This window comes from Peromyscus leucopus, chromosome 19 (genome assembly GCF_004664715.2).
Source record: "Peromyscus leucopus breed LL Stock chromosome 19, UCI_PerLeu_2.1, whole genome shotgun sequence".
In the NCBI taxonomy this organism is placed as follows: Eukaryota; Metazoa; Chordata; class Mammalia; order Rodentia; family Cricetidae; genus Peromyscus; species Peromyscus leucopus.
The window spans coordinates 70,602,493-70,619,960 of NC_051079.1; the positions used below are offsets into that span (position 1 = coordinate 70,602,493).

The 17,468-nt window shown below is 51.0% G+C and overlaps 1 protein-coding gene across 7 annotated transcripts in view; it reads left to right on the top strand.

Annotated features, from left to right (window-relative positions):
• Positions 1-17,468, top strand: part of Znf516 (zinc finger protein 516) — a 97,849-nt gene that overhangs the window by 63,097 nt on the left and 17,284 nt on the right. For all 7 annotated transcript variants that reach the window (XM_028873880.2, XM_028873882.2, XM_028873881.2 and 4 more), the window contains exon 3: positions 14,303-15,787. In XM_028873880.2, coding sequence (XP_028729713.1) covers positions 14,303-15,787 — 1,485 coding nt within the window. The remainder of the gene's footprint in view (positions 1-14,302; positions 15,788-17,468) is intronic.

Sequence of the window (17,468 nt, forward strand, 5' to 3'; positions counted from 1 at the left end):
GGGGTCAAAAGGTGGATGCTCCTGTTAGGAAAACGACTGCTGATACTTTTGTGTGGTGTGCGTGCACCTGTGTGCACATACCTGCGTGCATGTTCGTATGGAAGTCTGAGTTCAGTGCTCAGTGTTTTCCTCTATCGCTCTCCACATCAATTTAGTCTTGTTGTTGTTTGAGAATTTTATATATGAATACTTTTTATACCACGTGTCCCTTTCTTTCCCTGCTTCCAACTCCTCCTGTCCCTCCCTAACTCCTCCTCAAGTTCATGGCTTCCTGTTCTTTAATGCATTTTACAGGAACCCATGGGCGAGAGACTTTGAACTTTTGACTTTGGGTGTATTTGAAAGAGTCTGAACTTTTAAAGTGTTTGCTTTTTCTTCTTTTTTTTTTTTTTTTTTTGGTTTTTCGAGACAGGGTTTCTCTGTGTAGCTTTGCGCCTTTCCTGGAACTCACTTGGTAGCCCAGGTTGGCCTCGAACTCACAGAGATCCGCCTGCCTCTGCCTCCCAAGTGCTGGGATTAAAGGCGTGCGCCACCACCGCCTGGCTTAGTGTTTGCTTTTTCAAAGACTGAGACTTTTAAAGTTATTTATGTTCTATATTGTGGTAGTGATATTAATATGAGATCTTGGGGACAAATAAGAAATGAAAGTTAATGGTTTAATAGTGATGCGTTTGGATGTTAAGTTGACAAGGGGGCAGTTGAGCTGGTGGGTTTTCTATCAACTTGACACAAGCCAGAGTCATTTTGGGAAGGATTCTGGATTGGCAAAACGCCTCACTAAGATTGCCTGTAGGCAAGTCTGTAGGGCATTTTCTTGGATGATTGATGTGGAATGCCCAACCCATCAGGGGCAGTGCCGCCCCTAAGCTGGTGGTCCTGGATGACACAAGAAAGCAGGGTGAGCAAGCAGTAGACAGACAGACAGCAAATGTCGTTCCTCCTGGCCTCTGTGTGCCATGGGTATAGACTTACATATACTGGACAGAATTTCGTGGCGTACAGAAAGTGCAGCTGTAGCTCATTTTAGGCAGTTGGAAACGCGCATTTCTAGGGTGAGCCTGGCTGTGACTTACGGCGTCTTGTAACTGATGTGTTTTACTGGTGAGACGTCACAACATGAGAGTGAACCCTGTTGTTTGGGGGTGAGATGGTCGGGCACAGGGCCCTGGTGTCACTGCAGGCCTCCGCTTGCTCACTGCCCCTTCTCCCACCAGCTGTGGGCGCGGAGCCGCCGTCCTAGTGGAAATAGACTAGTGGACCGTAACCGTGGAAGCTGTTATACTCACTTCCAGCAGGCTGGTTCTGGCACCGTCTGTTAGCCTTGCTGTGGGTACCAAAGTCGTCCTGCACTTTAAGGCTACTGCTCCCTGGTCTCTTGGGTCTGCACTGTGTTGCATGTGTTTAAAGGGGACACAGAGGTGTTAATTACACGTAAAATGAAGTTATCGCCAAACGGGTTTTCTACTTTCATTCCTTTTTGAATTTGAGACGGGTCTAGCAAATGCAGTCCTTTTCTTCTTATTGAAGGTCTCAGGCCAGCCTGTTTCAGTTGTAACCGGGGTGCACAGGAGGCAGTGTGTTATGTGCCTGGAACTGAAAGAGCATGTACTGGGCGGGTAAAGGGGGAGCAAATCAAGAAGGAGAAAACTAAAAACACTCTTTGATTGACATACTCACTTTCCAATGCCTGCCTATTCCTTACTGTAAAAATTCCCAGCTGTAGCTGACGCAGACCAAGAAAACTCGCCAGATTGGTAACTAGTAAGATTGTGAATTTTCACGTTGAGTCGGTCGGCACTCTGACCCTTTGAATACTCAAATATTGCTTCCCGTCAGGGTTTGAGGTGGTTGGTGCACACACTCGTTAGCTCGGGCTTCCGGGAACTTCTGTGTGGAGGTTGGAGGACAGCAGCCTTCTGCACAGGGATCGGTAGCTGTGCTGACGTAGGACGTGTGTTGCGTGGATCTGGGCGAGCAAGACTCCCGCACGCTGTTTCCTGTCATTTGAAGCTTAACAATCACGAGTGGAAGCGGAAGAAAAGTCCTTTCAAGTTTTATTATTTCTCAGCTTGAAGCGGCTGAGACATGTCAGGTGTGAATTCGGACAGGTTTTTGTGGAGGATTCCTTCATATGCAAAAGAAAATAATCTTGGTTTGTTCCCAGTGAACTGTGTTATGAGGCATGTTAGGAAATGGGACTCATGTCTTACAAAACTCCTTGATCAAGACAGACTAGGCCCTTAGATCAGGGGACGGCAGCTGGGTTGTCTTCTACATCTTAAAACATTCTGGAGATTCCTGGTGGAGCTCTGCGGACTGCAGCTCCCACGTCTTCATGGGTTTATAAAATGTTGAGAGAGTTGGGCAGAGCACAGAGCATGCCATTTCAGGCTGTGACTGTGACTGCTCTCCCGTCTCCCCCTCTCCAGGACAGGGGGAGCCTGTTCTTTGAAGCAGGGCCAAGGGACTGGAACCCTTGGTGGCTGCTGCAGCCTGGCCTCCTCAGTTCAAAGCAGTGCATTGCCGCCTCCTGCCAAGTTTCCTGTCAGAACTCTTACGGCGGTCTCGATGGCTGCAGGCTGGGCTGCACTGTGAGCCTCTGTTCATTTCTCGGGGCTGCCGTCCTCCTGGCCCCGGGTTCTCCTATTTATGGAAGACTTGTGAGCTGTGTTTGCCAAACCTGAGAAGGGTTAAGCATTTCTGAATCCATTTTTCTTCCTTCTCCCTGTGCTTATTAACAACGGCCATAATTATAATCGAGATTCAAGCCACTCTGCCCCTTTAATGTGGAGGAGGGAGCCATGGGGAAGTGGGGGCTGCTCTTTATTTGGGATCCACCAAGAAGAAGGCAGTAAGAAGACGGGTAACGTGTTATGATTGATTGATTGATTTGCTGGTTTACTTATTTTACCAACCCTTGAGCCTTGGCTTGGGTACCTTAAAGGTCAGATGCCAGGGCATTCTCACTTAGGCCTTCAGATGAGGCTGAGAAACTGTTCCCATTTCTTTCTTGAGACCCACAGGAAAATCACAGTCCTGATTTCCTGACCTAACACTGGGCCTTGGGTGACACTCGGTAGTTTGAAGCAGGGTTAACATTTGGTTATAAGCACACACATCCCCATCCAGTAGTAAGTGCATCTGACGGTCACCCCCGTGGTCAGGGGGAAGTGCTGGCGGGCTGGCCTGGGTTGTCTGCCCAGGTCATGCCACAGTCATGGTGACTCCGGAGCATTGCCAGTCCTGCCTGAGAGACGAAGAGGACAGCATGACACAGAACGGGCGCTTTGGGACTGGGGAGTGGCGTCCTTCCAGCGAGGACTGAAGAGCGGCTCCCAGTGACGAAGCTTTGATTGTTTCCTTACAGTGCCTTGCTGCCCAGGGACTTGTGTTGCCGAGGTAAAATTTGCCTTTCCCAGGATCCTTTCTTTCCGTTGGTGAGGCCTAGGATTCAGTTCACTACACTAGAACTCCAGCTTCCTTTCCGAGTAATCGTGCAGTTGGTATAGGATCCATTGTTAGGAACTCAGGGTTAGCCCAACTAACAAATTGATGTTCACTTGGGAAGTGGTCACAATAGCATGTTGACTGGTTGGTAGTCACACAGATCGGCAGTGGGACCCGAATTGTCCACTGAAGGCATCGTGCTGTGGGTGAGATGGATGCTGGCTTTAGGAGAACCACTCCGGTGAAGGCGCCAGGCTCCATCTCCGCCCTGGGGCCGAGCCAGGCATCCGAGGGCAGAACAGAAGCACCGAACTTGCCAGCCTCCATCACAGACAGACAGACAGACTTCTTGGTCTGTGCTCACCTCTGCACATTTGAAGTGGAGGAGTGTGCGTGAAACTCTGAGCCCCACCCTTCTCTCAGGGCAGGCGCAGGGTGCCTGAGGCTCCCGCACAGCACAGGGCAGGCCGAGCCATGGAGGGACGGAGCTCAGCTTGCCGATCCCCAGCGCTGCCTGGGTGCTCGATCCCACGTCCTGATGAACTGTGCGCGAGGGTCTGGTCTGTTACAACCTGGTGGTCAAGAACACCACCTTCAGTGGGAGGAACGTGGCACGGAGTGAAGTTTGTCAGGTGCCAGGACCGGGGCCAGTTCTGCCGCGGTGGTCACCTGCTTTGGCGGACTCCACAGGACAGGTGTGGCCTGGCCGGAGTGGCGGGTTGGCCATTCCCGTGTCAGAAATGCTCTCGGTTGCTTCCGTCCTGCGGCAGCTCTGCTTGGTTGACCCTTATTTTTCGTAGTAGGTCAGAGCTGACCCGTTGTGGGTGGTTTCATCTCTAGTTAAGCTAGTTAAGCCAGTGCTCTTAACCGCTAAGCCGTCTCTCTAGCCCCTTCAAGTATTTAAAAAATTGTTTTGGCAGACTTGGAGTGGTTGGGTTAGTTAATGAAAGGAGTGTGAATTTGGTCTCATTAATTAATTAATTAGTTTATTGTAGTGATGAAGATTGGACCCAGGGGTTCTGGGATGCTAGGCAGAGCCTCGTCTCCCGCCAAGTTGAGTCGGTTTTAAAGGTACACAGATGCTTTCCCTCTGAGCTTGAGTAAGTCACGTGACATTTAAGCAGCCTGGAGCAGTTCTGAGTGCTGGTCTGGTGTCTGCTCTCACACGGTCTGGTTTCCCACAGGATCACAGTTGCAGATCTTCTTCCTAGGTGAAACCTGCTAGTCAGGGAGCGTCTCCTCTTCATCTCTGACTGGAGACTTACCTACCAGTGATTTCTTTGATTCTAAAAGTGAACTTCTCAGAGGAACCTTTCCATTCTACCAAAATTAATTAGGGTTTTCTCTCTGATGAGTTTCTCTGTCTCAGCTCAGGTCAGAACTAGATGCCTCTTACGCATTTCCCCAGGAAAGCCTACCATGCAGAGACGGCCATCCTGAGCAGATAGTGTGGCCTGCTTCATCCTGGGCTCTGAGTAGCTCCCGGAGCCCTGCAGAGCCCGCTTACGTCAGGGTTGAGAGGAGGCAGCCACTATTAACCAAACTGCTCTGGACATGATCAGGAGGGCCACACTTGTCTACCAGGGCCTCTGCTGTGCAGCTTTGGCACCAGGGGTGGGAGGGGGCACCGGGACCCTTGGGCCTGTGCGGGTGGCCTGAAGCCGTCCTAGCCTGAGGCCTCCTCAGTGAAGGAATTCCCAAACACAGGATGCAGGGCAGGGTGGCTGAGGTGGGTCTCCTCCTGCAAGCACCGAAGGCGTAGGTCTGGAGAGCCCGCTGCCCTGCCCGGAAGCATCTCTGTCGCTAGCCAGGGTGTGTACTTTTGGTGTCAAATTTGGTATTAATTCCCGGTGAGAACAATACCAGGAGAAAATTTGTACTCCCTCCACATTAGTGTTTCATTTCTAGTTGAATGAAACTCAAGTGTGTGGTCCCCCTCAATCTGAGATTTCTGCAGGTTCAAGTTTAACTTCGTAAGTTTTTAAAATTTCGGTTGGGAAATTAACTGTGCCAGGGTGGCATTTCCTGTAGGGCTTGTGTGTGTGTGTGTGTGTGTGTGTGTGTGTGTGTGTGTGTGTGTGTGTGGTGTATGCATGTATGCATGTGTATGTGTATGCGTGTGTACATGTGTACATGTGTGTGTGTGTGTGTGTGTGTGTGTGTGTGTGTGCGCGTGCGTGCGCGCGCGCGTGCTTACATGTGGAAGCCAGAGGTTGATGTTAGGTGTCTCTCCTTGATCATGCTCCCCCTTTTCGGTTGGAGACTGAAGCTCACGGATGCAGTTACCCTGGCTGGTGAGCCTCAGATTTACCTGTCTCTTGCCTCCTTTCCCACACAGCACTAACTTTTGTGGGTGCAAGGGACCCGAACTCAGGTCCTCATGTAGGCATTTAACCAACCCAGATAATCGTTTTGATGGTAAAATGTAGAATTTTATTAACTTAGAAATATATTTAATTAAATATTAGAGGTATATTTAATTAAATGTATTTAAATCAATTTTGATAATGAAACACCCTGTGTCATGTGTTTTATAATGAAAATGATCATCAGAGTCACCTGGTGTCTATGACCAGCATATCTGAGCAGAAGTGGAGCATAGATCCTCCCTGAGGTTCGTGTGACCTTGGTGTTCTGAAACCTTTTCTGTTGGTGTTATTCTACTCGGATGGCTGGCTGGATGGCTGGATGTGTACCACACATGTGTATGTGTGCATGTGTATACACACACTTATGCACGCACACGTATTTGTGGCGTGTGACTCTTAGTTTTTAATTTTGATGGTGTTTTCATGGCTCGACTGTCTCCTAGAGGCCATGTAGTTCTGGGATCGATTAACCTTTGTGTGTCTGTTTTGGGCTCATGGCTAGGGTAGGCACTCAGCCAGCAGTGTTGTGGTGATCGTCTTGCTTCCTCGTCTCTGGCCTCTGGGGTCTCCCGACACTGGCGGCCAGCACCATGTGACTTCAGGTTCTGCAGTGATCCTTGTCTCTTCACCTCCACAGAAGTCCTGCTGAATAATGTGGGGGACTTCTGGAGCAGGCTGCCTTTCTCTGCCTCCTGGGAAGGGCTAGGGGTGCATGGACTAATACCTGATAGGAATGGATGGAACCGACTTCACCTGGAAACTTATGATAGATAGATCTGGACTCCTGGTTGACCATTGATCTCTGGGAAACCATCACAGATACCAGTGCTCACACAGACCAGATTAAAGGGTGGAGAGGTCTCCAGTGATTGCAGCTTTCCTGGGCCGTTCTGAGGCATTGTGGGAATCCAATGTCTGTGGTTTTGACTTGCAAAACTTAGATAATCAAAAGTGGGCTATCAACTGGAATAAAGATACGTAAGGAGGGAGAGCTGGCTGTCTTCGTTAGAGCAGGAGAAGAGCCAGGAAGGGGGTTACATTTGAATGAAGATCCTTGCAGGTTGAATCCACTCCGTGGTGTGTCTCTGGAGCCCTTGCTGGAGTCCAGAAACAGTCTAGGGCTGTGACTTGGGAAGAACTAAGCTTACAGCGGGACATGACGGTTTCTCTAAACAGTGACACGGAGCTCCAGAGATCTAATCTTTGGATGAGAGCAGTGGACCTCTGCACTTGGGAGACAGTTGTGTGTGCTGACAGATGCTTCTGTGCAGTGTCCTGCTTCCCTGAACAGGGCAGGCTCCTGGTCAGACAAGCTCTTCAGCCTGTCTGGCTACTAAGGCCTGGTCACTGCATACAGCCCTGTCATCCACCATAGCCAGGAGCTAGTTCATTTCTCAGGAACCTCCCACACCTGGGGAGAAGAAGAGCTGCATGGGCAGGGTGCATGGGGAGAAGCAGAGCTGCCTGGGCAGGGTGCATGGGGAGAAGCAGAGCTGCATGGGCAGGGTGCATGGGGAGAAGCAGAGCTGCCTGGGCAGGGTGCATGGGGAGAAGCAGAGCTGCATGGGCAGGGTGCATGAGGAGAAGCAGAGCTGCATGGGCAGGGTGCATGGGGAGAAGCAGAGCTGCATGGGCAGGGTGCATGGGGAGAAGCAGAGCTGCATGGGCAGGGTGCATGAGGAGAAGCAGAGCTGCATGGGCAGGGTGGAGTATTGATGTCTTTTGCTCTGTCAAAGAGTTTTAGCCACAGTGGTGGTGGTGGGAAATTTAGGTAGCAAGTGCTCAGGAGTGTGGTTCCCAGAACAGCTCAGGCCCTCTACAGCTCATGAGAATACACAGTACCCAAAGAATAAAGTCAGTCTAACACAGAGCGAGTTCCGTGGGGACGGACTGGGAGAACTCTGGCACATCCTGAATGCTGTGAGCCCCGGCGACCCCACCCCTCTGTGCTCTTAGAGCAACGGCTTTGGATCTTGGGATGCGCCTCCTCTACCCTCGCCTAGGAGCTCGTTCATCTTGCCTGAGTTTGCGAAAATGAGGTACCGAGGATCATCTGCCAGGAGAGGTGGGCCTCATCCCAGCCCCTGCACTCAGAGGGTGGTACTGATGGGGTCACCCTGGGTGATTTGTCCAGGGTGCTGACTCCCTCTGTGAGAGTCACGCAGCATCTCCACCCCAGCCAGCTTCCCTTCCCTACAAACTGTCTTATCCCTTCATGGTGACTTTCATTCCCTCATGGGGTTCGTCAGCTCAGCACTGTGAGGGTGGAATACAGGTCTCCTAGGGCTGAGTAGCACCCCAGGGTGAGGCTGGATGGCATGGGAGAGGTGCCCCCTGCAATGCAGCATTGGCATTTGGATCTTCGTAGCTGAATCTGCAGGCCATAGAGAGTCTTGGTCTCTGGTCAGTCGGGACTGGCTCTGGCATACCCATGCTCTAACTTCCTAAGGAATTGTGTTGAAACCAGGGTGCTAACAGCTGATGGACACATCTTCAGTCAGTTACCGAATTATTTGGGTGTTTAAAGCAGGTTGCCACCTCATCAAATTGGATGCATTTAGAAATATAGACATCTTTGAGGTTGAGGGTGCAGCCTGTAACCTAAGTCTTATGCATGTGGATATATTATTTTGCTGAGATTAATTTTGTCAGATAGTTCAAGTACATGACTAAAGTCCCCTGTGTTTAATGTTTAATAATATTGACGAATATTGAAACCAAGACTAAGATGTTTTAAGTCCTTTGGATGAAAGTCCACACAGTGAATTGCAGAATCTGCAGATCTATTTCAAAATAAATAATCCTGTCTGATGACCTTATAACACAAGTACTTGGTGTGTTTTCTGTTAATGAATACCTGCTTAGAAGTAGTCTGTCCTGTGGTATTCTAAAATAGCAGACCACACACGGAGCCTAGGGCTAGGGAATGGATCATAAATTGGTCCCAGGCGCCACCTAGTGGCCATGCCTACACACTGCGCTGGCTGCTGTTAAGTCAAGCACTGTCTGCCTCTATTTCCAGAACACAGAAAGCTTGTGTTATGAAATGGCCTTTGCCTGCCAGTAAGACACATGCTGGATTTTAAGCCCCAAGGTTCTGCAGATGCATAATTTGGATCCTTTTTTTTTAATTTTTAAAAGAAGGATCGTTACAGTTTTTTCATACAGTCTACAGACTTTGGATTTTGTGTTTGGATAAGTATGCATTGCTACAGGAAACCCCTCCTGCCACGTTCATGCCAGGCTGTGGCTTTGTTGCCCGTGTTGGTGAGAGTGTACAGCAACGCCTCTCCTTTGAAGTCTTGACCTCCTCTTCCTCCTTTTCCTAAAACATTCTGTGCAAGCGCACAGGTGAGTGGTTTATTTATAGTGTATAGTTTATTTTTTTTTTGTAGTTGGCCAGCTTCTTCCTGTGCAGGGTGGTGGGCAGTGGTGATGCCAGGGTTGCCGGCTGAAGTTTTCCCTGGGATTTTCTGCTCACCCTTGTGGACACGTCTCCCTTCTCCCCAGCAGTTACTGGGAGAGTCCTCTCTGTCCGCTTCCTCCATTTAAGGAATGACACACACCCAGAGCCAGCTGAGCATGCGTTTAGAAGTGAGACCATCCGTGTGGTCAGGAAATGACCTTTAACCTTTCTCCAGTTTCTTCTTAGTTTCGTGTCTTCAGACATAGGTGGAGTTGGCCGTTAGGGTTAGGAGACCCAGGAAGTCACTGAAGACATGGGGTAGCAGAAAAAGAGACACGTTCTGTTCACCTCAGCGTGGGTCCAATTTAAAACAAAGCTGTGTGAGGTTTTCATGCTGAGTTTCAAGGACTCAGGAAGTTCTAGGCTGCTGGGATGGGACTGTATTCTGTGGGTAACGAGCTGCTGGTCTGCAGAGGAAGCCTCGCCGCCGCCGAGGCCGGGAGCCTTTGATTAACCCTCAAAGTGTTGCTGATTCTGCCCTCACTCACGAGAAACATCTTTGAAAAAGTTTTCCCAGACTTTAAACTTTTCTGTGTGTGATTTGGCAAACATGTCTATTTAGAGACCCTGTATTTCCCTGGGGCCGGCTTTTCTCTGTACTACAGGTCGGGGCTTCCAAAAGTGCTAAGGTAGTTAACGTACCTGTCTGTCAGCTTTCACGGGTGACTCATGTTAATAGGTTCATATTAGGGCAAAGTGTGTTCAGACATAACTGGAAAAGTGGGATGTGTGCATGTATGTGTGTGCGGTATAGTTCTTGCTGCGTGCCCAGCCGCAGTGAGGAGAGAGCTTCCCTGGGCTCGGAAGCAGATCTTCTGACTCAGGACTGGGTGCGGCTCAAGGAGCAGGCTTTTAGTGTGTGTGTGTGCCTGCTCGTTTATCTGTCCACTTGACACAGTGGCAGTCATCTCACGGGGGCCTTCTCATTCAAACCACTACAGTACCCAGTGTCTAAGACCCACCAGCTTAAAATCCCCAGTCACCTCCTCAGTGTGGTACTCCTTGATGCTAGGATTCCGGAACTGCCACCTTCCTGGGGCAGAGTTCTCTGGGGTGCAGGAACCAAGTTCTGGAGCAGGATCAGCTGTTTAGGCAACTTGAGGAGCAGCTGTGTCCTGTGAGGTGGGACAAGTACTTCCTGATGGGAGATGGAAGGTTAAAGGTCTATTCTTATCAGTATTTCAAAAATAGAAACTCATGTAATTGTAGTGGTTGAGCGGGGCCCGACTCCAGATGGACAACACCTGCTCTGGAAATCTGTGACTGCGGCCAATGTCTAGGTGTGAACACAGAGTTTGGAGAGTGAAAACACAGAAGACCCCCTGAAACAAAAACCAAAAGGCCAGTCTGGTCTGCAGAGCTGGTTGCAGAAAGGGCTATACAGAGAAAACCCTATCTCGACCAACAAAAGACAAACCCACAGAAGGTGCAAGGAACTGACCCGGCAGAGGACGGTCACCTCTCTGCATGTCTGCCTATTTACTATTTCAGATCCCTTCAACAGATGTGCATTCCCAGAGGATAAGAGTGTCAGGGTCCTCAGCGACCTCCAGAAGCAAAGGCAGGGCAGCACACCATTGGCCCCAGACAGTGGAGAGGCCGGGCTGGAGGGCAGAGCGTCTGCCAGTTTTCATCAGGCCACAGTGATTCCAGGAACAGCCGAGTAGTGTATATGCGAGTCTGCCCTCTGAGCTGAGCCGTGCTCTCGAAGTGAGAATACCCGCCATAGACACTCAAGAGTTTAGATGTGATAAGAATTGGCCAGCTTTTCGTGACTCTGGTGGGACCACCCAGAATCCACTCCACTGATTTATAGATTAGATTTTCTTCTTAGCTTTTTTCTTTTGCATTTTTTCCTATTTAGTTTTTCTCTCTCAATTTTGTCAACATTATTTTTAAGTAAGTCACCACAGTGTGTGTGTATGTGTGTGTGTGTGTGCTATCTTCACATCATTTCCATTACTGGGTACATAAATCATACGAAGACCTTTATCAAGTTCCTATTTGTTGTATGCAGTTTTGCAAAGCTGGCAGAGCTCACTGTGTACACATGGGGCACGCATGAAGGATCTTGGATGCTTCCTGTCGAGTGAGGACATGGCTGCCCGTTGGTCTGTTTGGTTAGAGCCACTGTCTCTCCAGACATGTTTGTTGACAACTGCTGATGTGGTGGTGACCATGGTGAGGACCAGAGGTTGTACTTCCGGATTTGCTTCTTAGTGAACACGGTCCATCTGCTCATAACTTCTGCCTCAGTGGACCTCGATGTTGATGCTTGTGAATATACACACGTTCTCATGACTTGAGATTGCGTGTAAAGTGGTCTGGGAAGTGTGCCCTTCACAGGTTCTTATATGTCACAAATAATCCTCCTTTAAGGGTGTCAATAAATGTCTTTTGGCCAGTTTTGTTTGTTTTTAGAATTTTAAGTGCGTGTGTGTGTGTGTGTGTGTGTGTGTGTGTGTGTGTGTGTGTGTGTTCGTGTGTTCGTTTGCTTGCTCACGTGCACCTATGCTCACGCTGTGAAGCTCACACGTGGAGGTCAGAGAACAGCTTTATGGAGTCCGTTCTCTCCTTCCACCATGGGGGACCTGGGGATTGAACTCAGAGTCCCATGCTTGACTGCACGCACCTTTGCCTCACACCGAGCTATCTCACTGGACACTGGAATGGAAGTTTGTATTTTAACTCAGAATCAGAAGTTTTAGGATTTCGATATTTCAGAATTTTAAGGAGTTAGGAGTTTTATGTCTTAGAGATTCTGATACTTGGATTTCACTGTTTGAGACTTTGGTGTTTGGGATTGTTTCCTCCAGGATTGTGGTCCAAATGCCTTTTGTCTGATCTGAACCTCTCAGGGTTCCCGATTTTCCACTGGAAGGGAAAGAATCGAAACGTTTAGAACTACATCGTTCTGGTTTCCCTTCTGGTGCTGTGAGAAAACACCCTGATGGAGAGCACCTTAGAGGAGAAAGGTTATGCCTGGCTTCCAGGAGGCCATCTTCCAGTTGAAGGTGGAATGATTAAGGGATCTCTTCATGGTCCTGTTCCCAGAGCCCCCACCGAGGAGCCATGACTCTGGTATCTCGAGAAGAGCTGTGGTTTCTGAATGTCAGTTTCCTCGCAGTGCAGTTCAGTGGTGCGCGTCTTTCCCATCACCTCCGAGAAGCACAGTCCTCACTGCTGGTCCCTTTCTTCCTGTTTGCCCAGAGTCTAACAGTGTCACACTCGAGACCGTGACCATGGTGTCTGCAGCGTGGTTTCTAACCCACTCTATTATGGTCTCAGCACGATGAGCACCCCCTCACTCTCAGTAACCTTCAGCCAGCTTTTCAGAGCAGACTAGAGTGAGGATGTGGACCCCGGCTTACCAACTCCCAGCTCTGCTGACTTCAACATTCCGTCCCAGTACTTAGGAGACTGTACTTCACAATCAAGCCTGAGTGCCTGCTAACCCCCCTCTCCTCAGACAGGAGCATTACCTCTGCGTCTCCTCTCGGGATTGTCTTCTGTGATAGGTGCTTTCTTGCCCTGACAAAGAGTCCTTTGAAATAGTTTTCTGATAACATTCCCAAGTCCTATCTCTAAACACATAGAACATCTTAGAAGAACCGAGTAAGTCAATACCTGCATTCCACCCAGATATTCCATTCTCTGGAGTCTTGGGAAATGATTGGCCTTCTCACAAGTGACTCCTGACATGTCAGTCTGCACTAAGGGTCAGGGCTGTGAGCCGAAGGCCACTGTGGTTTCATCAGTGGTGAAGGCCTTAGTGCGCTCTAGTGAGGACTTGGGCATCTCCAGGGCACCTTGGGCAGATTCAAACCCAGGCGTGAATAGACCCAAGACATCGCAAACATTTAAGGCAGACTTTCCCAAAGTGTGTCTTGCCCCAGGTTCAGAGCCAGGTGTGAATAAAGCCGGGCCGTGAGTACAAATTTAAAGGAGACTTTGCTGAACTATGTCCTGCCCACTGTAGTGCTGACTGGAGTCTAGCCCCAACCACAGTTGTGTGCTGGGTGTGGAACCCGCAGACTACCCTCTCATCTGCACCCACCTCCAGTGCACTGAGCTCCCCACCCCAGGTTTAGGAGCCCAAGTTTAGTGCTACACCCAGGATTTACTCAGTGGTCTGGTGACCATAGGCGACATCGTAGAGACACATAGAGTAACAGAGCTGGTGTGCATGTGCACAGGCCTTTGAAGGGAACTTAGTATCAAGATTTGCCAGTTGAAAACTGGCCTTCAGGATGAGGAGGTTGAAGTTACTCTGTAGCCTGCAGTGTCTGAGGGAAGCCCTGGGGTCCTGGGGACCATCTGTTTCCATACTGCTCAGTGTGATCAGGGTCGTGGAGGCCTCCATGCTGGCTTTTATCACAAAATGCTCTGTGGTGACTACAGATTGCATGAATGCCTTGCAGAGAATTCTAGAGCATGCAAAGTACCATGTGGCTACAGTTAAGCTCTTTTCCCAATTTCTTTTAAAATTTTATTTTATTATGGTTGTTTATTTGTGTATGTGTATGGGACTGCATTGCAGGCTACAGCATGCACATGGAAATCAGAGGATAACTTGGGGGGAGTCAGAGCCCCCCCACCCCGTTTACCATGTGGGATCTGGGGATCAAACTCATGTCTTCAGGCTCGGCAGCAAGCAGCAAGTGCCTTTACCCAGTGGGCCATGGTGATGGCCCTCTAATTTTAAGCAGCCACCTTGTTTTCAATCAGTAGTGGTGTGGTTTCTTTGCCCATCTTCTGGGTCATTTCAGTTAGTTGAAAACGGACATCCTGCCTGGTGTGTAGTGTTGCCTGTCTGTGCGTGGTTCATTCCTGACCGATCTGTTGAGAGCAAACCCAGTCCCAGAACTCCCGTCTTGCTGATGCCCAGCCCTGGTCCCGGTGGGAGGCAGGCATGTCCTGGAATGCCTGCCTGTCTAGCCGCTCAACGCCGCCCCCTGTCTTACTCTGTTCTGATGAGAAGTGGTTAACGTCCCCTTTTACGTTTTTTTGCATCCCGCAGGGGGCCAGCCACGGCGCTGCTGCTCTTCGGGAGAGGTGGCGCCCACCGCGCTCTCCAACGGAGACCAGAGTCACAAACTTGGAACTATCCTGCCAGAGAAAGACATCAGCGAGCCCAAGGTGGGGATCGCCACGCCGTCCGTGTCCATACTTGAAAACAGCAGAGAGACTGCCGAGGGTCCCGAGCCGCGTAGATTTTCTCTTGACTTAAAGATGCCAGCGTTTCACCCCAAGCAGGAGGTGCCCAGCACTACTGACCGGGTAGACTTCCCTCCGAGCATGGAAATAGCTAGCCTGCAGCTCACCTTGGACAGCCAGGCGGGGCATTCAAAGGAAAAGCTGTCCGATTTGCACAAGGAGCCCTCTGGGGCAGGGAAGCGGCGGGCACCCGCCCCTGACCTGGTTCCGCTGGACTTGAGTGTGAGGTCGAGCCGGGATGAGCCCAGCAGTAAGGACGCCTGCTCCCTGCAGGCGGCCCTGGTCATTCACCCGTGTCCTTACTGTAACCACAAGACCTACTACCCCGAGGTCCTGTGGATGCACAAACGCATCTGGCACAGGGTCAGCTGCAGCTCTGCAGCTCCCCCTTGGACTCAGCCCAATGGCCACAAGAGCATCCGCAGCAGCCTGGTGTTCCTTGCTCGCAGCGGGCGCACCGGCCCTCCGCCCGCTCTTGGGGGCAAGGAGTGCCAGCCCCTGCTCCTTGCTCGCTTTACCCGCACCCAGGTGCCAGGTGGGGTGCCAGGATCAAAGGGCAGCTCTTCCCCGCTTGGGGTCACCACAAAAGCCGCTAGCATGCCTAAGAATAAGGAGAGCCATTCTGGGGGCCCCTGCGCTCTGTGGGCCTCTGGCCCCGATGGATATCGACAGACCAGAGCTGGCCACGGCCAGGAGCCTTCTGGCGCTGTTGTGCAGGGAACCCCGGCCAAACCCAAACAGGAGGCCAGCTCCAAGTTGGCACCTTCCCCGGGCAGCGGGGGCCTCAGCAGAAGTGCCACCCCTACACCCTCGGTTATAACCCGTGTGGGTGCCCAGCCCCCAGCCAATAGCAAGCCGCCGGTGGAGAAACTCGGGGTCCCTGCAGCGGGGGCTGGCTTTGCCCCTCCGAATAAGCACAGTGCCCCAGACTCTCTGAAAGCCAAATTCAGTCCTCAGCCTCAGGGTCAGCCTCCCACGAAAGGTGAAGGAGGCTCCCCTCTTCCTCCCCGAGAAGCCCCTGTGAAGGCGGCCCAGGAGCTGAGAACACTGGCCACCTGTGCGGCGGCGGCGGCGGCGGCGGCGGCGGCGGCGGGGTCCAGAGGGGATGCAGCCTTGCAGACCCCACCTGGCACGCCCCCCGTCTTACACTCCATCAAGCAGGAGCCGGCAGCTGAGGGGCAGGAGAAGCGCTTGGACATCCTCAGTATCTTTAAGACGTACATTCCAAAGGACTTCGCCACTCTCTACCAGGGCTGGGGTGTCAGCAGCCCCGGGCCTGAGCACAGAGGTAAGAAGGGCGGGCTCCCTCCTCCCTGGCGGCTCGGAAGGTCATGGGTGTGCATACCTTCCTGCCTGAGCCTTCAAGGCAGAGACCGGCAGGTTGCTGCCTCCTCTTGACCCGGCCACCCTGGAGCTCACCAGTTCTCCCTTGGGACTGTGTGTCTGGGTCCAGTAGTCAGCAGTCTTGGCCTGTCCCCTTACTGTAGACACTAGATTAGAAACCTGCTTGTTGACTCTGTAATACTGCAACCTGGCAGGAGCGACAGGGCCTGACCCTGTTGTCACGTTGTCACCTTAAGCAAAGCGTTGGTCCACACCGTGCTTGATTCCTCAAAGAGAAGCTGTCCATTCGAAGTGACCATGAAGCCCTGTATTTGTATATAATAATACGGAAGATGCCAGAGCAAGGCCCTGTAGGCACGGTCTCGCTGGAGATGGATGTATACAGGAAGACTGCAGGGTTGAGCTGTCCTCTGATCCTCAAGCAGTGCTTGATGGCCTGTCCATTCCTACGCTGTGCCATTCCTGACAGCTAATAGCAGTGCTGATCAAGGATCTCGTGTGCCTGGGGTCAGGGGTGGTGTCGGTTTTGGATCTTTTGAGATTTCGGAATAATTCCCTATACATAGTCTCTTGGGAATGGGGTCCAAGTCTAAAGACAAAATTCATGCAGTCTGGGGGTGGTTGTGTGTGGGGGGCAGTGATTTTTAATACGTTCATGAACTGAGGAGTGGTGTGAGCAGGACTTTTAAGTTTTGGAGCATTGTCACATGGGCATTTGGAGCATCAGTAGCCAGTAGTGCTCATGAGAACCTGCCTAAAGATTTCCCCTGCCGGTTGGCTGTGCCTTGGGTACGGTGGCCCCGAACGACGGCCCTGTTCTTGAATGTAACTCAAAGGTCACTTCCATTTTAACATGCATAGCACCAGGGACATGTAGAGCCTGTTAACAACAACAACAACAAGAAGACAGGAGGATTGCAGATTCGAGGCCAGCCTTGGTACTTAACTGAGACTCGGCATCCAAAACCAGATCCACCCCACTCTCAGTTCATTCCTGGCGGTCCTAACCCTCTCCTTGAGTAGCGTCGTTTGTCAGGAACCCATAGCCTCTCAGAACGGTGACTCCTTGAAGTAGCTGTGTTGGTAATCCGGTGCCTCAGACCTTGGCCATTTGAAGTGCTCTTAGGGAGGTGTGCGGCCAGGCTGTGGCACCTGTGGGAACCTGGGTTGGCAGTCCAGTGCCCTACGGTTGTGGGTTTCTGGTGAGGGAGGTTGATGGTTTTTACTTGATTTGGGGGCGGTGTCTGTGGCTGGTGAGGTTCCCCTTCCTCTGTCTCAGTTTTGGGCATGTGAGTGGTTCTTGGCCCACAGTCCTGTGCTATTTGTAGATCGCCCAGTGGCGGGAGGTGCCAGGATGGCTGGCTGTGGATGGGAAGCTGCCCTCCATTCTTGCAGTGAGGGTTTTCTTGGAGTCCGCAATGGGACAACCACCTGTTACGGATGCCTGGTTCTTGCCATCTCTTTGTCCTGATGTCCCAACCTGGATGTTTATACTATGTTCTAGCAACTGACCCAGACTCATTCTTTAAACTAGTTACTGCTGGTAGCCTCTGTGATATGTCTGGCTCTTTACCTGCCAATGTATACCTTGGTGAGCTGGGCCTCCAGTGATACCACATTCAGGC